This window comes from Arachis hypogaea, chromosome 12 (genome assembly GCF_003086295.3).
Source record: "Arachis hypogaea cultivar Tifrunner chromosome 12, arahy.Tifrunner.gnm2.J5K5, whole genome shotgun sequence".
NCBI lineage: Eukaryota > Viridiplantae > Streptophyta > Magnoliopsida > Fabales > Fabaceae > Arachis > Arachis hypogaea.
This window is the reverse complement of record NC_092047.1, coordinates 11,073,745-11,090,186: the sequence shown is the minus strand read 5'-3', so window position 1 is coordinate 11,090,186 and position 16,442 is coordinate 11,073,745. Positions and strand designations below refer to the sequence as shown.

The following is a 16,442-nucleotide window of genomic DNA, read 5'->3' as shown; positions in this document are numbered from 1 at the left end:
GATTGGTGTTTTTTTTTTACTTCTTTTCTTTTACAATAATAATAGCAATTAAAGAAAAAAGAAACATAGAAATATAGAATAGCAGTCTACTAAGTTCCAAACACTCTCTTCACTCTTCAGTCTCATAATAAAAGGAGCTCATGTGACTTGAAGCAAGTTTATTGGCTTATACTTGATCTATAAGTCAACCATGATCTTGTATTGTTGTATCTCAATTCTGAGCCAAACAAACATCTTCAATATCAATATTATCCATCTAAAAATGACATACTATTACATATACAGAACATATGTAAGATATTTCTGCTTTGGATAGAATATTTTAAAGAAGGAATATACTTTTTGAGAATTTTAATCATTTTTAAAAATATTATATTTGGATACTTAATTAGAAATATTTTCAAATGTCACAAAATTTTAAAAACTTCAACTATTAAAAATAAGAAATTGTAATTAGGCTTGATTTTGTGTCTATAATAAAGAAATTTTAATTGTAATGATTATTGTTTCGTAGCTTAGCTTATATTTGTTGAATTTAATTATGTTACTTTTGAATTTCTAGAAGTTTTTATTTCTTTTATTTTGTTCAGTAATTCACTTTTCTGTTGGGATTGTTGTGAATTTATAATGATTCCAAAATAAAAATTCAATTCATATCCTAATGTTTTTTTGTCATAAAAAAATTTAAGCACTCTTATTGGTTTTTCATGCATTATTTAGTATTTTTAATAGAGTTCAATAAGCAAATATTGATTTATTCCAAACAAATATACTACCAAGTACCAACGCACTATTAGAAAAAGGCAGGTACACAAATGTGCTTGATATGAACTCTTACTTGGGTGGATTTGCAGCTGCACTTGTTGATGATCCTGTTTGGGTCATGTTTGGGTCATGAATGTTGTTCCTGTTGAGGCTGAAATTAACACTCTTGGTGCCATTTATGAACGTGGATTGATTGGAACCTATCAAAACTGGTATATATACCCTTCTTTTTATTTAGCTACTCATCTATTTCATTTTAGAGTATACCCCCTAGCTGGTCCCTAAAGAATTTCAGATTGGACACTTTAATTCCCAATAAATTTTTATTCTCTAAAAGTCTTTCAGAATTACTCTCATTGGACAGATTGGTCTTTAAGTTACTTTGAATCAATTCTTTCATGTGTTGGACAAATAAGTCAATAACAAATTTTATTATAATACACTAAGACAAAGTAGTCTCCCTTCAAAAGAGACACAAGGATCAAATTGTCTTTCAGAAATAATTCTTCAGGACTTTTTAAGAATAAAATTTGTCAGGGATTAAAATATCTAATTTAAAATTCCTTACGATCAATTTGGGTATTTGTTCTTCATTTTATTGTCACTATAGAGTTGTTTGATCTCTTGGTAAGTTGTTTTTTTTTTAAATAATATCCCAAATCAATTTTCAAAGAATTCTTGGATATTTTAATCTTCAAAAAAATTCAATCACCAAATCAATCTCTCAACTTCTATTTTGCTAAGACAAATCAATTTTAATCAACATGCGATTGACTCAAGTGGTATAAATATAATAGCTGCTTTATGGAGGGAAAATGAGTGACAATCAATTAGTAGGATTAGTTTCATATTATATTATTTTTACATGAAGACACTTATAAAATCTTCATTGGAATATTCACCAAATAAATATGCATTTGAATATACAATAAGGGGTGTGGTAACTTAAGGAGTTTCTCTTTGTAAAACATCTCTATGTGTAGCCTAAAAATTCTGTGATAACAGAACGATTTCCATAGTTCTGGATCCTTCCACAATCTTACCTTTTTCAGCAACCAATAACCTAAAAGTAAGTACAAGGAATCATGCTCAACAAATATTAAGGGAAGCAAACTCAGGTGACTTGAAAACCAGAACAACTTAATAAGCATCCTTTAGAGAAGACTATACCAATGGCATGCTTGAGGTTTGTCACCGAAGATGAAAGTTCGGATTTATTTTGATGGTTGCTGCTAGAATCTTCATTTATGTGCATTGAAGTTTGGACTACATGCTGTTTGGTCTTTCATTAGTATCAATTCCAGTGTCGATAGTCAACACTTTTTTCACAAAAAACTGCAGAGTTTGATGAGCTGAAAGCATACCAATTTGAGACCCACAACATGATAATGAAGTATCTTATATCTGTTATACCTCCCTTTAAGCTATGTATCTTTTTCCAAAGATAGAATATGCTGGTAACTCATTTATTATGTATGAAGATCAAGAATTTTGACCTATATAGAAGTCACAACAGAAAAAATAGCAACGGGGACCAAACCTCTGCTTTGATCAAACTCAATGCTCCAAGATCTTATCTGATTGAATTTCAAATCTTGATTGAAAATATATCGTCTAACTTCAAAGGGGGTCATGATGTATCAGGCAACAAGGTCAACTTCGTCTCGATCTGGGGAGACAACATCTAATCTCATCATGCTCTTATACAGATTTGGAATATGAGCCCCTCCATGCACACAGAGTTCCACCACAGCTGGAGCCTTGCCATAATATCTCTTCAAATTGTTATTCAGAGGAGATCCATTCAGATCGTCGACATGCCAGACATAATTCGGACCCACAAGATCATCTATTGTTGCCTCTTGCCACGCATGTAAACCATTCCGAGACTGATGCTTTGAAGCCTTGCACATTCTCAACTTATGTCCCTTCGGACCAACCTGGACCTCGGGACAATATCCACAAGTATGCACACTGTACTTCTCCATCATCTTCTTTGCACCTGATATCATCTCAAACCATGCCTCTAGGGTATGACTACTTAAATCCCTTACTTTGTTCCGTTCTTCCTCACTCAACCAATCCAGATTGCTATTGTTCATCACTAAATTTGGATAATTCTCTACATGCCTTGCCAGCACAGGAGATGCATTGGGAAGAGCTTTGATATTTTCAGAAGAAAGTTTTATTTTATTTTCAATATCTTCTGCAACTGATTCAAAATCAACAATTCTTCCCTCAATACAGTATACGGGTTTCGTTCTCCTTTTTGTGGGATACTTTGCAAGATCTACACCGGCCTGTATACAGAGTTCAACAATGGCAGGGATGCGAGGGACACTGAACCTCTCATCATGTCCGACTCTTGGCTTACCAACACGATCATAAAGATGAAAGCATTTTGGGAAGAAGACCACATCTCGTGCCCCTCCCCTTCTCCAAACATGCATTGCGCTCCTGGAACCACTCCTTGGTCCAGTACATGTTCGAATTTCATGACCAACATAACCAATGTGAACCTCATTGCATAACCTGATATGGAGAAACCAGTAAAAGTGAAGTCTAGTTCGGACGAAGAAAAAATAAATAAATAAAGAAGCACATACAATCCATAAGACCACAACACCATCTATAATAATAATAATAATAATAATAATAATAATAAATCACACTCTTTTTTCTCTCTCCATCTCTCAATGTTAAATGATAACAACCAGAAAGCCTAGAATGCAACTCAAAACACATGATTTCCTTAGAATATATCCATCACACAGTGCAAATCCAGACAAAAATATAGACTTCCTAACTTATTCACTCAATCTCAGCAAGTGCAACGTGTTCTACACTTTAGGGCAATCAAAAAAATATATCATTACCATAAGTTCTTCACAATCCATAACCAAAGTTTGAAGATTGAATGATTATGTAAAAGGGAAAAAAAATTTTAACTCTTACTGCATCAAAAATCAGTTTTAACAGAAACCTAATTAACTGGTTCCTCAATTTTGCAACATTTGCCAAATTGTCTAGCTTAGAAATTTCAGAATCAACATAAAAATCAAATATGCATAGCAACTTACTCGCAGCGCAGCACGGGAATGATTCGGACGAGTTGACTCAGACCAGATACGAGTGAATTTCGAGCTAGATATACTCGGTGAGCCACCTCAACGAGTTCCGGAACCAGCAACCCGTTATCCGGTGGTTCCTCCAGAACCCTACATGGCTGTGCCTTACGCGCTTCTCTCTCCTTCTTCGCCCTCTCTATCAGCACCTTCATCGGCGTCACATACGGCTTCCTCTCTGATTTCCTCCGGCAAGGCTTCGGCACGTCAGAGTACGTGGATTCTCTGTCGTCCCCGAACGCCACCAGCGGTGAAGTCTCCGACGAGAAGGAGAGGGTTGCATTGAAGCGGTGTGGTAGTCGCTTAAGATGAGAAATTATCTCCGAAGAGATGACAATGGCGCGCATCTCCGTTAAGAAGTTTTGGCGGTGGAAATGGTGGGAACCGCCGTACTGGGAAATGGAGCATGTGATCGGAGCTAGTAAGCTTTTTTATTTTATTTTATTTTTTTGTCAGGGAGCTAGTAAGCTTAGAGACAGTTTTGGAGTCAGGTGCTCAATATTGGGCCTAGTTTGGGCCTCGAACCTGTAATATAATAAGCCTGTGGAATAAAAACAGATTATTTAGATTTACCAAAAAAAATATTATTTAGGTTTCTAGAAATGATAAATCAAGATGTCATAACCAAATTGGGTTGGTCTAGTACTAGTCCGCTTAAGCAAGTGTTGGGGGTTCGAATCCCGCCTTGTACATGCAGCAACCCATTAGCCAGCGGCAAACCCTTAAATGGAGCTCAGTACCGCGACGGATTAGTCATTGGCCTGCTGAGTTGGGAGATACCGTGGAAAACCCAAAAAAAAAAAAAAATCAAGATGTCATACCAATATACCATTCAACTAACACTTGTTGGGCATTAGCCCCGTTGGTATAACGGAAAAAAAAACCAACACTTATAAATCATAGCAGTATATGACCAAAAAAATAAATAAATTAATTAATGGAGTAGTAAAATGAACACTGATAAGTTATAGGCTGAAGTTTTTTAATATGGTGCCATTATTGGGAAATGTTAGGGGTTGATTGGTTTGGCATTGTACTCTTTTTTAACAACATTTTCACTGAAATTAAAATTACCTTGAATTATCTAAACAACAATAATCTTTTTCACTATAATTATGATTTCCTTATCCTATAACCTATGAAGAACAACAATTCATTCTTCCAAAACCAATATAACATCATAGAATACAAGGATCCAATTGAAACATACAGTACCAAGTACCTAGATAATATACCTACAGGTTAATCAATATTGGCACTTCAACGCTTTAATTTATATATGATATGATGTATCAGCGGGCAGAATTTTATTAGCAAGAATGTCATAACTATACTAAACATCTGTAAATGTGCTATGTGAGTGATTGATTTCCTTTTTCTCTGAATTCAATTTCATATAACACAATAAAATAAGTTGGGCAATGTCGATTGACATCAATAATATCTATTCTGAATTGTTGTGCAGCCAGATAACAAATGATTAAAGTAGACAGTGTTCAGGCAAATTAGAAGAATGAACCTGAAGAGCTCCCAGACCGAGTGAGAGAGAAGAGCCGAAGAGGGGGTAGAGCAGCGAACAACACGGGAGAAGGAGGCAACAGCTGAAATTGAAGGGAAAAGGGGACAAGCGGCTACACGACAGCAAGGGTGTGGCCTGTAATGGGGTGGCGGAAGAATGGATGATTTGTGCGAAAAGGCTTCTCACTTCTCAGGGTACCCGCGGCGAGCGAGAGTTGAATGATAGAATAATCTGTGAATAGGATAAGTATATTTTTTGTCCACAAAATTTTAGAAAAATTCTAAAAATACTCTTTTTCTCTTTTTCAGTTAAATCAATTTGTCTAATCTAATTTTGATAAAAATAACACGATTTAATCGATTATATGTGTTAAATTTTAGTTATTAAAAAACATCTTTATAAAAAGACGTTTTCAGCGTCTTTATCTAAGTAGCGTCTTTATCTAAGTGGCTCATTTTCTTAATGGGAGCCACGCCTAAAATGTCTTTTTTTAAATATATTTTTCAGTAATTAAAATTTAACATATATAATCGATTAAATCATGTTATTTTTGTCAAAATTAGGCTAGACAAATTGATTTAACCAAAAAAACGGTGAATCAAATCTTGAACTGATCTAAATATTATTTTTTTTATAAAAAATGACTACAATACCTTTATTATAGAAAATAATTAAAATACTCTTATTTTATATATATATATATATAATTTTAAAAATTCTAAATCCTAACCCTACGATGGAAAAATAAAGAACTAAAATTTAAAATTTTCAAAATTAATATATATAATAAAAATATTTTAGTCATTTTCTATAATAGGGTATTATAGTCATTTTTTATAAAAAATAATATTAATTTAGACCAATTCAAGATTTGATTTACCATTTTTCAGTCAAATCAATTTGTCTAGTCTAATTTTGACAAAAATAATACGATTTAATCGATTATATATATTAAATTTTAATTATTAAAAAACATCTTTATAAAAAGACGTTTTCAGCATCTTTATCTAAGTGGCTCCTTTCTTAATAGTACACCACGGCATCACCCCACCACCCTCACCCTATCTACCCAACAACCATGTTGATTCTCCCTTTTTGTCCTATCCCTCCAATGTTTTTTCTCTTTCTCTTTCTCTCCCTGTCTCTGCAAGTAAAATTATGTCTTATTCACAATTAAAATACAGGCAACTTAGTGAGTGTGGATTTTATATTCTATTAATCTACCTTCCTCTACCACAATCACTTTCTCCTTTAGCGAATGCGTCCTCCGCGAAACTTTTTCACTGTTTCTTTCCCACTTGATTTCGAGTTCTTTATTCCTTCGATCTCTTTCTACTTTTCGTGTGTGTGCGTGCCCGCGAGTGCGCGGGCATGTAGGCGTGTGTGATGAATTTAGGATTTGTTGTGTTAGTTGGAATTGTGGTGGGGTGAGAAGAATGGACAGAGACAGTGCAATGAAGGTGAAAATACAGTGGCAATGGTGAATGAGGAGATGATAGTAATTTAGGCTTGGTTTGGTAAAGTTTTTCGGGGAGGAGCTTGTGTTTTTCACCTCGTTTGCTTTTAAAAGCTGGGGGTGCTTTTAAAGCACCTAAGGAAGAGCTTTTCAAAGTTGATTTCTACTTATCAAAATTAAAATTTCTAATATAATCCTATATAATAAATTAATAATAAATATCCAAAATTACCTTTTATACATATGTCTATTATGGTCTTTTTTTACTTTTAAAAGCTTATCGTGTTTGTGTTTATCGCAAACTATTTTTAATTTGATTTTACCTAATACAGGTATTACAGCTTTTAAAAAGCTAAAAGACAACTTTCATAAACTACTTTCGAAAAGTAAAAGTTTTACCAAATCAAGTCTTAGGACGGTGAAGGGTGGGGTGAGATGGGAAGGAAAAGGGAGGGATGGTTGATGGGTGGAGGTGGGATCCGATGAAGTTGTTAATGATGATCATGTTGATAATGATGGTACTGGTGGCCGTAAGTGAGGGGTAAATGTAGTTGGGTTGTGGTGGTGGGTGAGGTGGCGATGGAATGAGAAAACGAAGTCCAATGAAATTGTGGTTTTGATTGATGATGTTGGTGGAATTTATTTCAAATGTTAGGGCAAAATTGAATCAAATTAAATGTTAGACATATTTTTAAAACTTTTCAAAAACTTCAGGAAAAAAATATACTTTACCCTTATGAATATATAATTAAGCGGCGGTTAGGCAAGGTTGCGAGAACCAAACCAGCCATTGAATCGGTCAAATGACTGGTTCAATGGTTCAATAGTCCAACCGAAGTCGAATTGTGGTTAAATCGATTTAATTAACATAAAATAAAATTATTAAAAATTTAATATACAATTTCAAATATTCAAATTCAATAATTTCTAAATTAATAAAATTCAAAATTTTATAATTTCATATAATAATTTGTTCATATTTTATCATTAAAAATTCACAAAATGAAAATTTTCTAAATGACTTCTAAGTCCTAATCAACATCAAGTAATCAGCAACAATACTCATCAGGCATCACATTAGCGACAAAAAATTAGAATAAAAAAATTTTCAACAATAACTTTTAATAATAAAATAATCAGCAACAATGGAAACACAAACTTACACAAAAACTCAAACCATCGGCAATAGAATTCAAAATCACAAAAAATTCCAACAAAGACTTCCAATCAAGTATTCAACAACAAAAACTCCGAATCCAAAAACAGAAAACTCAGCATCCAAAGCCAGAAAATCCAAAAACAGAAAAATTATGCAAAGAATCCAAACTTAGCATCCATACTAAACTCAGAATTACATCAGCAACAACCCCAACTCTGAAAGCAAAATTAACAACCATTCAAATCAACCATCAACCCCAACAGAGAACCCCATCAACAAAATTATATCAGAAAAATTAACTCAACAAAAAAATTCAACAGAATCATTCAAATCAACCATCAACTATTATTTCAGAAAATCAGCAACAACATAAATTGAAGCAACAGTGCTTACCGGCAGCGAGAGAGGAAGGGAAGTGAGCAAGTACACAGAGAGAGGGGGCTCGAAGACAAAGGCTTGATGACAAGGACAGAGACGATGAGTTCAGGGCCGACGAAGACGACCACAGAGATGGCTTGATTATGACGGAGACTGCGACGCCAACAGCTCTGAGCAGACCTTCTGGCGACGTCGAGGAGAAGAGGGCCAGAGAGAGAGAGAGAGAGAGACGAGAGAGAGAGAGACGACAGAGACGACGATCGAGCAACCCTCCACGACAGCGGCGCCACGAGCTCAACACAGACCTTCGTGCAACGGGTAGGAGAAGAGGAACGACAACAATAGGCCCGAGCAGACGACGAGAATAGGGCGAGAGAAGAGGAACGTTGAGCGACAACGGCACTACGGTCTGTCCCCACCGCGGCCACAGCACCCTCTACCCGAGGAGAAGAGTTCAGCTATGAGCTTGGAGTGGATGGTGGCTGGGTGCTGCTGTGGAAAAAGGTTTAAGGTTGGGTGCATAGTTGTCAGAACCGAACTGTAATAGAACCGATCAAGCTATTGGTTCATTTGTTCAATTGGTGGGTCATGGGTTAAACTGGTGGCTCAGTCCCACGTAAATAAAAAATATAAAATAATCAATAACTTAATATTAAAATTTGAATTAGCCAGCAACAATATTATCTTAATTAACAACAATCAAGTCTCAATTGGTCAGTACTACTAAGAGCCCGTTTGGGAAGTAATAGAACTATTTGTCTGACTTTTAAATTATGAAAAGTCAAGTCACAGCACGCGTGTTTGGCACTATCTTAAAAAGAACTTTTAACTTCTCGAAAAGTTAATTCATAACCTTTTGAAAAAGTAGAAATATATGATTTCTCCTCCTCGATAAGTCATTCTATCATTTCCGTAAAAAAAAATAACCTCAAAATACTAGAAAGTCCACCATTTTCACCCAAAGTTCCATCTACTAGAAGCATTGACCTTCCACCATCTTTTTTTATCATTTTACCACTCTATTTTTATTATTAAATTTGTTTTTAACATTATGTGTGGTATAAAATCTCAGTTTTAATTTTATTTTTTTTCCATGTGATTTTATTTTTATATAGCTGCTATTATTTTTATAATTAGTTATAACAAGTTCTTGACCCCAATAAAAGAGGAGAAAATTCTAATAGAAGTAAAAAAATAAATAAAAAACAGCAACAAAATATACATTGACACACATTTCACATTTATTTTTTATTCTTATCTACCATATTATACACAATAAAACAGCAAACACTAACTAGACAATAGTTTCTTTGGCATTACCATCAAGATTATTGTGAATTAAAACTTTATTACTATTTACCACATACAAGAACACCGTTATGGGTAAAGATAAAGTAGAAGAACCAGTTTCTATCTAAAAAATGGAACTAATAAGAGAGCAAATAAATAATTAATTGCCTAAACAATTGTAATCTTAGTGATTAGGTTATAGAAAATCAACATTCCATATTGAAAAGTATTTGTTATCATCATTGTTTTAATATCCATTTTTGTGAAAAAAAAATTGTATTTTTTGAGTTATTTATCCAAACGCTACAACTTTAAATAAGTACTTTTATAATTAAAAATCCAAACACAAAATAACTTATTTATAAGCTGCTATTAATAAAAGTCCTTATACTTTAAGTTCTTTTTCCAAAAGAGCTTAATTTAACAACAATATTATCATATCCAAGCAACAATTCAGCAATTCAAAAATTCAGCAATTCAGCAATTAAAAAATTCAGCGATTCACAACTGATTCAAAACCAATTCAACTAATTCAGCAATTGAAAACCAATTCAACATTTCAATTCTGCTAAGAAGCCAAAACTGAATGAAGAACTATGCAATATCTTAAAGAACAAATAACAGCAGAGGAATCCTTTGAGAAAACAGAACGAAAACCAGTAACCTATTGTAATCTGAATATACGTCTTTATTAGTGTAAGAAAGAAAAGTGTATACAAAATCAATGATCTATATCTCTCTCTTTAGAACCTGATGACTCAGCTATTTATACATGTATTGCAAAAATATATGCAGACCAATAACCACGTGAGAACACCAATCCTAACTAACCAATCTTGAGTCTTCTTGACTTGTTTCTTTAATATTTTTGCTATCTTTATTTATACCTTCAACAAATTCAACCAGTGTCATATTTATTTCTAATTAGCTCATAAACCAATTCACAGCAATAATACAAGAAATTTCAGCAAATTCAAAAATTCAGCAACTCAAACTAATTCAGAACTGATTTAAAAACAATCCAAAACCAATTCAACTAATTCAACAATTCAAAACCAATTCAACATTTCAATTCAACCCTGCCATATTTATTTCTAATCAGCTCATAAACCAATCGACAATAAAATTCACAGCAATAACACAAGAAATTTCATGGAGAAAAACCTGAAAAAACAAGTAAATGCTCACGGCAGGGAAGCAGTGGAGCGCACCAGGGAAGCACAGCTCACGGCTGCAGGAAGCACAGCTCGAGACAGAGAGAGAGCCAGAGACGCGAGCGAGACGCAGGCGGCTGGAGGCAGAGACGCGAGACGCGAGCGGAGGAAAGCTGGTGGATCCGGTGAGAGGCGCGGCGACGGAGGTGAGCGTGCGGTGGCGCCGTGGCGGTGAACCGAGGTTACAGAGACAGAGCTGGGGTGGCTGCGATTTTGGAAGGTTGGTTCAGCCGTTGGGTTCTTCAGGAGGCCAGGAAGGACGAAGTCACGAAGGAGAATGGGGGAGAGTAGCAAGGTGAAGCTGAAGCATGAAGGAGACAAGGATGGGGGAGAGTCTTTCTGAACACTGAACGGAAGGAGAATGGGGGAGAGACGGAGAGCACGCGAGCAGAGCTAGGGTTCGTTTGGGGATGGTATTTTTTTCCCAATTCGAACCGGTCCGGGTTTTGAAACCCGGTTCCACCAAACTGTCCGGTTCAAACCGGTTTTTTTCCTTGTTTAGTCATATGAATCATCCATACCGATTCGGTGACCGGTTCACCTGTTTTTCGATCCAATCTATCAGTTCAGTCCGATTTTGACAACTAAAGATGGGTGGCTTTAAGTCAAAGAGAAAGGGGGTTGGGGAATTGGGGATTTCTTTTTTTTTTAAAAAAAGGATTTAAAACAGCGTCATTTTGGGGTATTTAGTTAAATCGCTGACCCTTTAAAAATCGATTCGATTCTAATGGTTCATCAATTAACCGTCATTTCGATCAATTCTTCTGTTGGTTTTTTGCAGGACGGTTCTCCACCTCAACTAAACTGGCTAAGAACCAGTTTCTGATTAACCCATCGAATTGACCGGTCCAATTTGATTTTCAAAACATTACAATCAGGTGAAAACTACCTCTAAATTTGTGCTTTGTTGTATAACCAAAAACGGCACATCACAATCCTCTTAACGGCAATTTCAAAATCACTGATAAATTTTTGCCGCAATCTTTTGCTGTCTAGTACAATAAAAAAGAATGCAAGATAAAATTGACATACATGACACCTATTCCGATGAAGATATCAAAAATACCTTCTCATAAAGATATATGTTAGCCGTACTTTAAAAGTGAGACTTATGAGAGAAGGTAACTATTTAAAGAAAATAGTAACCCTTTTAGATAAAGATACTTTTATAATATAGATCAAAAGAAATCTTCTTCACAAGAAAACAATTATAAAATCTTAATTGAAATATTTTTTAAAAAGCATATTTTATATTAATTATATTTTTTATATTCGGAATGTTTTAATAATAGTGAGAAATAAGAGTAGAAAGAAGACGAGACGAACAGAGCTTTTTTTTCTTCTTTGTCAGAGAGAAAGAAGAGCGAAGAAGAAACGAGACAAACAGAACTTCAGAGTAAGAAAAGCAGAAAGAAGACGAAGAGAGCTTCTTCTTCTTCTTTGCCAAAGAGAAAGAAGAGGAAATAGGAGATGAAGAACACTAAAATCCTAGAGAAGATGAACAACTTTTTTTTTAGATGTGTTTTTGTTTTTTTTTTAAATTGTTTAAAATTTAAAAATATAAAACTAAAGTTAGTTGAATTTTAAATTTTGACTAAATTAAAAGAGTAATGGTAGTTTTTATGATTTTGTCCAATATAAAAAAAAATGATATCTAAGTTTTTTGTAAAATTAAGTAATTTTTTTTATTTTTATCAAATTATAAAGATGGTTTGGTAAAAATATTGATATGATATATATTTAAACAAAATAATTACTGACATAAAAAATATAATTCACATATCGTATTTTAATTTGTCTAAGTTTTTATTATATCAATATGTATAAATTTGTCATTGTATCGAAGTAAACACCTACAATAGAGTAATACTTTAAATAGGTTCCCAAAAAATTCACAGTCGGACAGATTTGTTCCCAACAAAATTTAACTAAAATTTTGACTCTGACATTTTCAGTTATACACCAGATACGTCTCTATGGCAGTTTGACCTGGTCAGGACGTCCTACGTGGAGGTTAACGGGTTGACGTGTCAGGTTAACTGTCACATGTCACCTCCAGGACAATTTAGTCCCCATCCAAGCTGGACAAAATGACGTCGTATTGGATCATGAGGCGAACGACGTCGTTTCATGGAGGACAAATTCGTTCCCACAATGGAAGGCAAAGTTGTGAAATGGGAACGTTTTAAATGGGGGACCTATCTGCCTGTTCGAGGGGACCTATCTGCGTGATGATTATGCCTCTATAGGGACCTATTTGTCTGATAACCTAATGTTTGGGAACCTATCTGACCTATAATTGGTGATATTACCCTCAAATATATTCATTGTCCCTTTTTTGGTTTCATTAAAAACACATGCTGATGTATCTGGACCTGGTAGCTTGCAAAATTCTAATCCTCCCTCTCATGACACTCAAATTGAAGATTCTCCTTCACATGTCACAACAAAATATCTCAGATAATCCCAAAGTATGCTAATTTTGAATGACTTAATGCGTATCTTGAACGATGACTTAGAGGAGAGAGTGAAGCAGTTAGAGGATTTGCTGTTGAAGAAGAATGATGACAGCCAAGTTGTGAAGAAGCATACTATTTTTGCTTTGTTTAGGGGTATAATAATTACGGACATTGGTAGTTGTAGTTGTGTTTTGTATGTATGTGGTGGCTGTTTAGGCAAGTTTTAATTTGTGTTGATTATCAAATTGTTAGATTGAAATGTTTCATTATATTTAGATGGATATGCATTAAATCAATTGTGGTGAAATAGTATAAAAGAAACACATTGTTTTTGGTTTGTTTCATCCATTTATCAAAATTTTTACATAACTGATAATCAAAATATTGTAGCCACACAAGTAGCTAAGTTCAGTAGCAACATAAACCAAATCTCACAAAAGAAGATTTATTTCCTTCAATATAAACTAAATTAAACCAACCCAAACAACAAAAGGTCTATTTCCTCCAACGTAATAACATATGGTGTTGGAATCCTTAAAAGCATCATTTCTTCGTAGACTGCTTCAATCCCCGTGTTGGAATAAATTTGAACAATCTAGATGCTGTGCCACTGGTTGCAGGTGCCATGGTCTCAGCACTAACACTCTTCTGAGCCTTGGGCCTGATTACTGTTTGCTTTGGAAATCTAAAAGGGTGCTGAGCCTATGGGCTTTTAGTTTAATGTTTCTATTCAGCGGGCGTGGTTATTGGCAAGAACTTATTGAATCGCTATTCCAGGAGCTAGAGGGGAATACGTTCGATGGAATAATTTTTTAGGTGTATTACCACATCCTCAAGGATTAGGTCCACTTTTTACAGGCCAGTGGAATCTTTATGCTCAAAACCCAGATTTCAGTAGTCATTTATTTGGTACCCCTCAGGGAGCAGGAACTGCCATTCTAACACTTCTTGGGGGATTCCATCCACAAACGCAGAGCTTATGGCTGACTGATATTGCGCACCATCATTTAGCTATTGCGATTCTTTTCCTGATAGCTGATCACATATATAGTTTCTAGTTTAGTTTGACTCGCCACAATATATGTACGGCTAAAGATAATATACTTAGGTAACAAAAATACATAAAAGAGAAACAAATAAGTTTTGAATTCTGATTCTATTAATTGAATATTCATAAATACGGGGTTAAATTAAATGCAATCAAAGTATAAATAAATATATGATTTAGTAAAAAAAATAGAAAAGATTACTTGAGAGCTGTAAAAAAAATAGGAAAAAGATTCATTATTTAAAAGATGTTTTTCCTATTTTTTTTTTACTAAACTAAAAAGAATCTTTGTTAACAAAATTATTATGAGGATGTTTCATACAGATTTCAACATACACATTAAGTTATTCAAAATTAGTATACTTTGGGATTGCCTGAGACATTTTTTTTGACATGTGAAGGAGAATTTTCAATTTGAGTGTCATGAGAGGGGAGATTAGAATTTTGCAAGCTACCAAGTCCAGATACATCAGCTTGTATTTTCAATGAAACCAAAGAAAGACAATGAATATATTTGAGGGTAATGTCACCAATTATAGGTCATATAGGTCCCCAAACATTAGGTTATCAGACAAATAGGTCCTTATAAAAGCATAATCATCAGGCAGATAGGTCCCCTCGAATAGGAAAATAGGTCCCCCATTTAAAACCTTGCCGTTTTGCAACTCTGCCCTCCATGGTGGGGATGAATTTGTCCTCCACGAAATGACGTCGTTCGCCTCATGATTCAATACGACGTCATTTTGTCCAACTTAGATGGAGACCAAATTGTCCTGAAGGTGACACGTAGCAATTACCCTGACACATCATCCCGTTAATATCCACGTAAGACGTCCTAACTGAGTCAAACTATCATGAGGATGTATCTGGTATATAACTAAAAACATCAAAGTCAAAATTTTAGTTAAATTTTGTTGGGGATAAATTTATCCGACCGTAAATTTTTTAGGGACCTATTTGAGGTATTACTCCCTATAATAAAACCATACGAATATGGTATTCAAGTAACAATATTATAGATCAAAAACACTGATATGATTGATGAGTTAGTTAATTCTCCGTTTAAAAAATTATTTTAGTAGTTTATCCTATAAAATATTAATATAATGTAAATCAATACTTCTTGTGTTAATTACTTAATGTCATTTTGATTTTTGAGGCATAGTTATAAAAATTGAACCGAACCAGTCGATTCAACCAAAAAATCGGACCTCTATCCGGTTCAATTTAATGTTCTGACCGTTTAAGGTAACAAATTGGTCAAAACCGGTCAAACTCGTTTGAACCAATCAAATATTAATATATTGTAAATCAATACTTCTTGTGCTAATGACTTAATGTCATTTTGATATTTAAGGCATAGTTATAAAAATCGAACCAGACCGGTCAGTTCAATCTGAAAATCAAAAAACCGAGCCTCTATCCGGTTCGATTTAATGTTCTGACCGTTTAAGATAACAAACCGGTCAAAACGGTCAAACTCGCTTGAACCGGTCAAAACCGGTGTGAATTGCGGCTAGTTTGCAAAAATGCTAAAAGTAAAGTTCAAACCTAGAACCTTAGCATTTCTTGCGCATAATTCCACCACTAGGCCAACTATCTTCCTACTACATAATGTGTTTATAATTATATATAATCAATACCTAGTGCAACTTACATTACAATATAGGAAGATGTTCATGTATGGTGCTGTGGCGGTGCGGAACGTGATATTCCGCGCTATTCAACCATTTAGATATAATTTAAAAAAGTGGAATGGTGAGGATTGGGGGTATGCGGTCTTTCGTGAAGGAGAGTGTGTAGTACGCATGGTGGGGCCTCAACGGGTTTGAAAAGTTCTGGGTTGAGCAAGAAAGCAGTTCCCATGTTTGCCATAGTGAGTTGATGCTTGGAAGCTGTGGGGGAATGATTTGACGAAACTGAGTGGAGCCGATTTGGTTTTGAGCCAGTTGCTTCTCTTCTACGATTGGGCCATGTTCCATGGTTTGGTCAGTTCCATGAAACGAAAAATGCTGTGTTGGACAGTTGT

The 16,442-nt window shown here is 34.6% G+C and overlaps 1 protein-coding gene across 38 annotated transcripts; it reads right to left on the bottom strand.

The window, feature by feature from the left end:
- Window positions 1-1,581: 1,581 nt before the first annotated feature.
- Window positions 1,582-11,323, bottom strand: LOC112726830 (APO protein 3, mitochondrial). Of its 38 annotated transcripts, none has more exons than XR_011868297.1 (6): window positions 10,857-11,295; window positions 8,418-8,891; window positions 4,537-4,654; window positions 3,846-4,431; window positions 1,936-3,297; window positions 1,582-1,828 (listed from the first exon to the last, which is right to left on the bottom strand). XR_011868297.1 is itself a non-coding variant. In XM_072208759.1 (5 exons), exons 4-5 carry the CDS (start codon window positions 4,235-4,237, stop codon window positions 2,406-2,408), a joined length of 1,284 nt encoding a protein of 427 aa, XP_072064860.1. In that variant the 5' UTR covers window positions 4,238-4,431; window positions 4,537-4,654; window positions 5,410-5,640; window positions 10,904-11,297; the 3' UTR covers window positions 1,582-2,405. The 38 variants fall into 38 exon arrangements, 32 of the variants coding, with proteins under 32 accessions (XP_072064860.1, XP_072064862.1, XP_072064867.1 ...); XR_003165427.2 differs by lacking the exon at window positions 8,418-8,891 and adding an exon at window positions 5,410-5,640 and having other exon boundaries at window positions 4,516-4,654; window positions 10,857-11,279; XR_011868296.1 differs by lacking the exon at window positions 8,418-8,891 and adding an exon at window positions 5,410-5,640 and having other exon boundaries at window positions 10,881-11,277.
- Window positions 11,324-16,442: the final 5,119 nt, after the last annotated feature.

Bases quoted from the DNA above. Each gene is read 5' to 3' on its own strand.
- LOC112726830 (XM_072208774.1), bottom strand. From the start codon at position 4,237: ATGCGCGCCATTGTCATCTCTTCGGAGATAATTTCTCATCTTAAGCGA. The intron at 3,298-3,845 runs GTAAGTTGCTAT...TCTCCATATCAG, and splicing joins ATTCCCGTGCTGCGCTGCGA to GTTATGCAATGAGGTTCACA.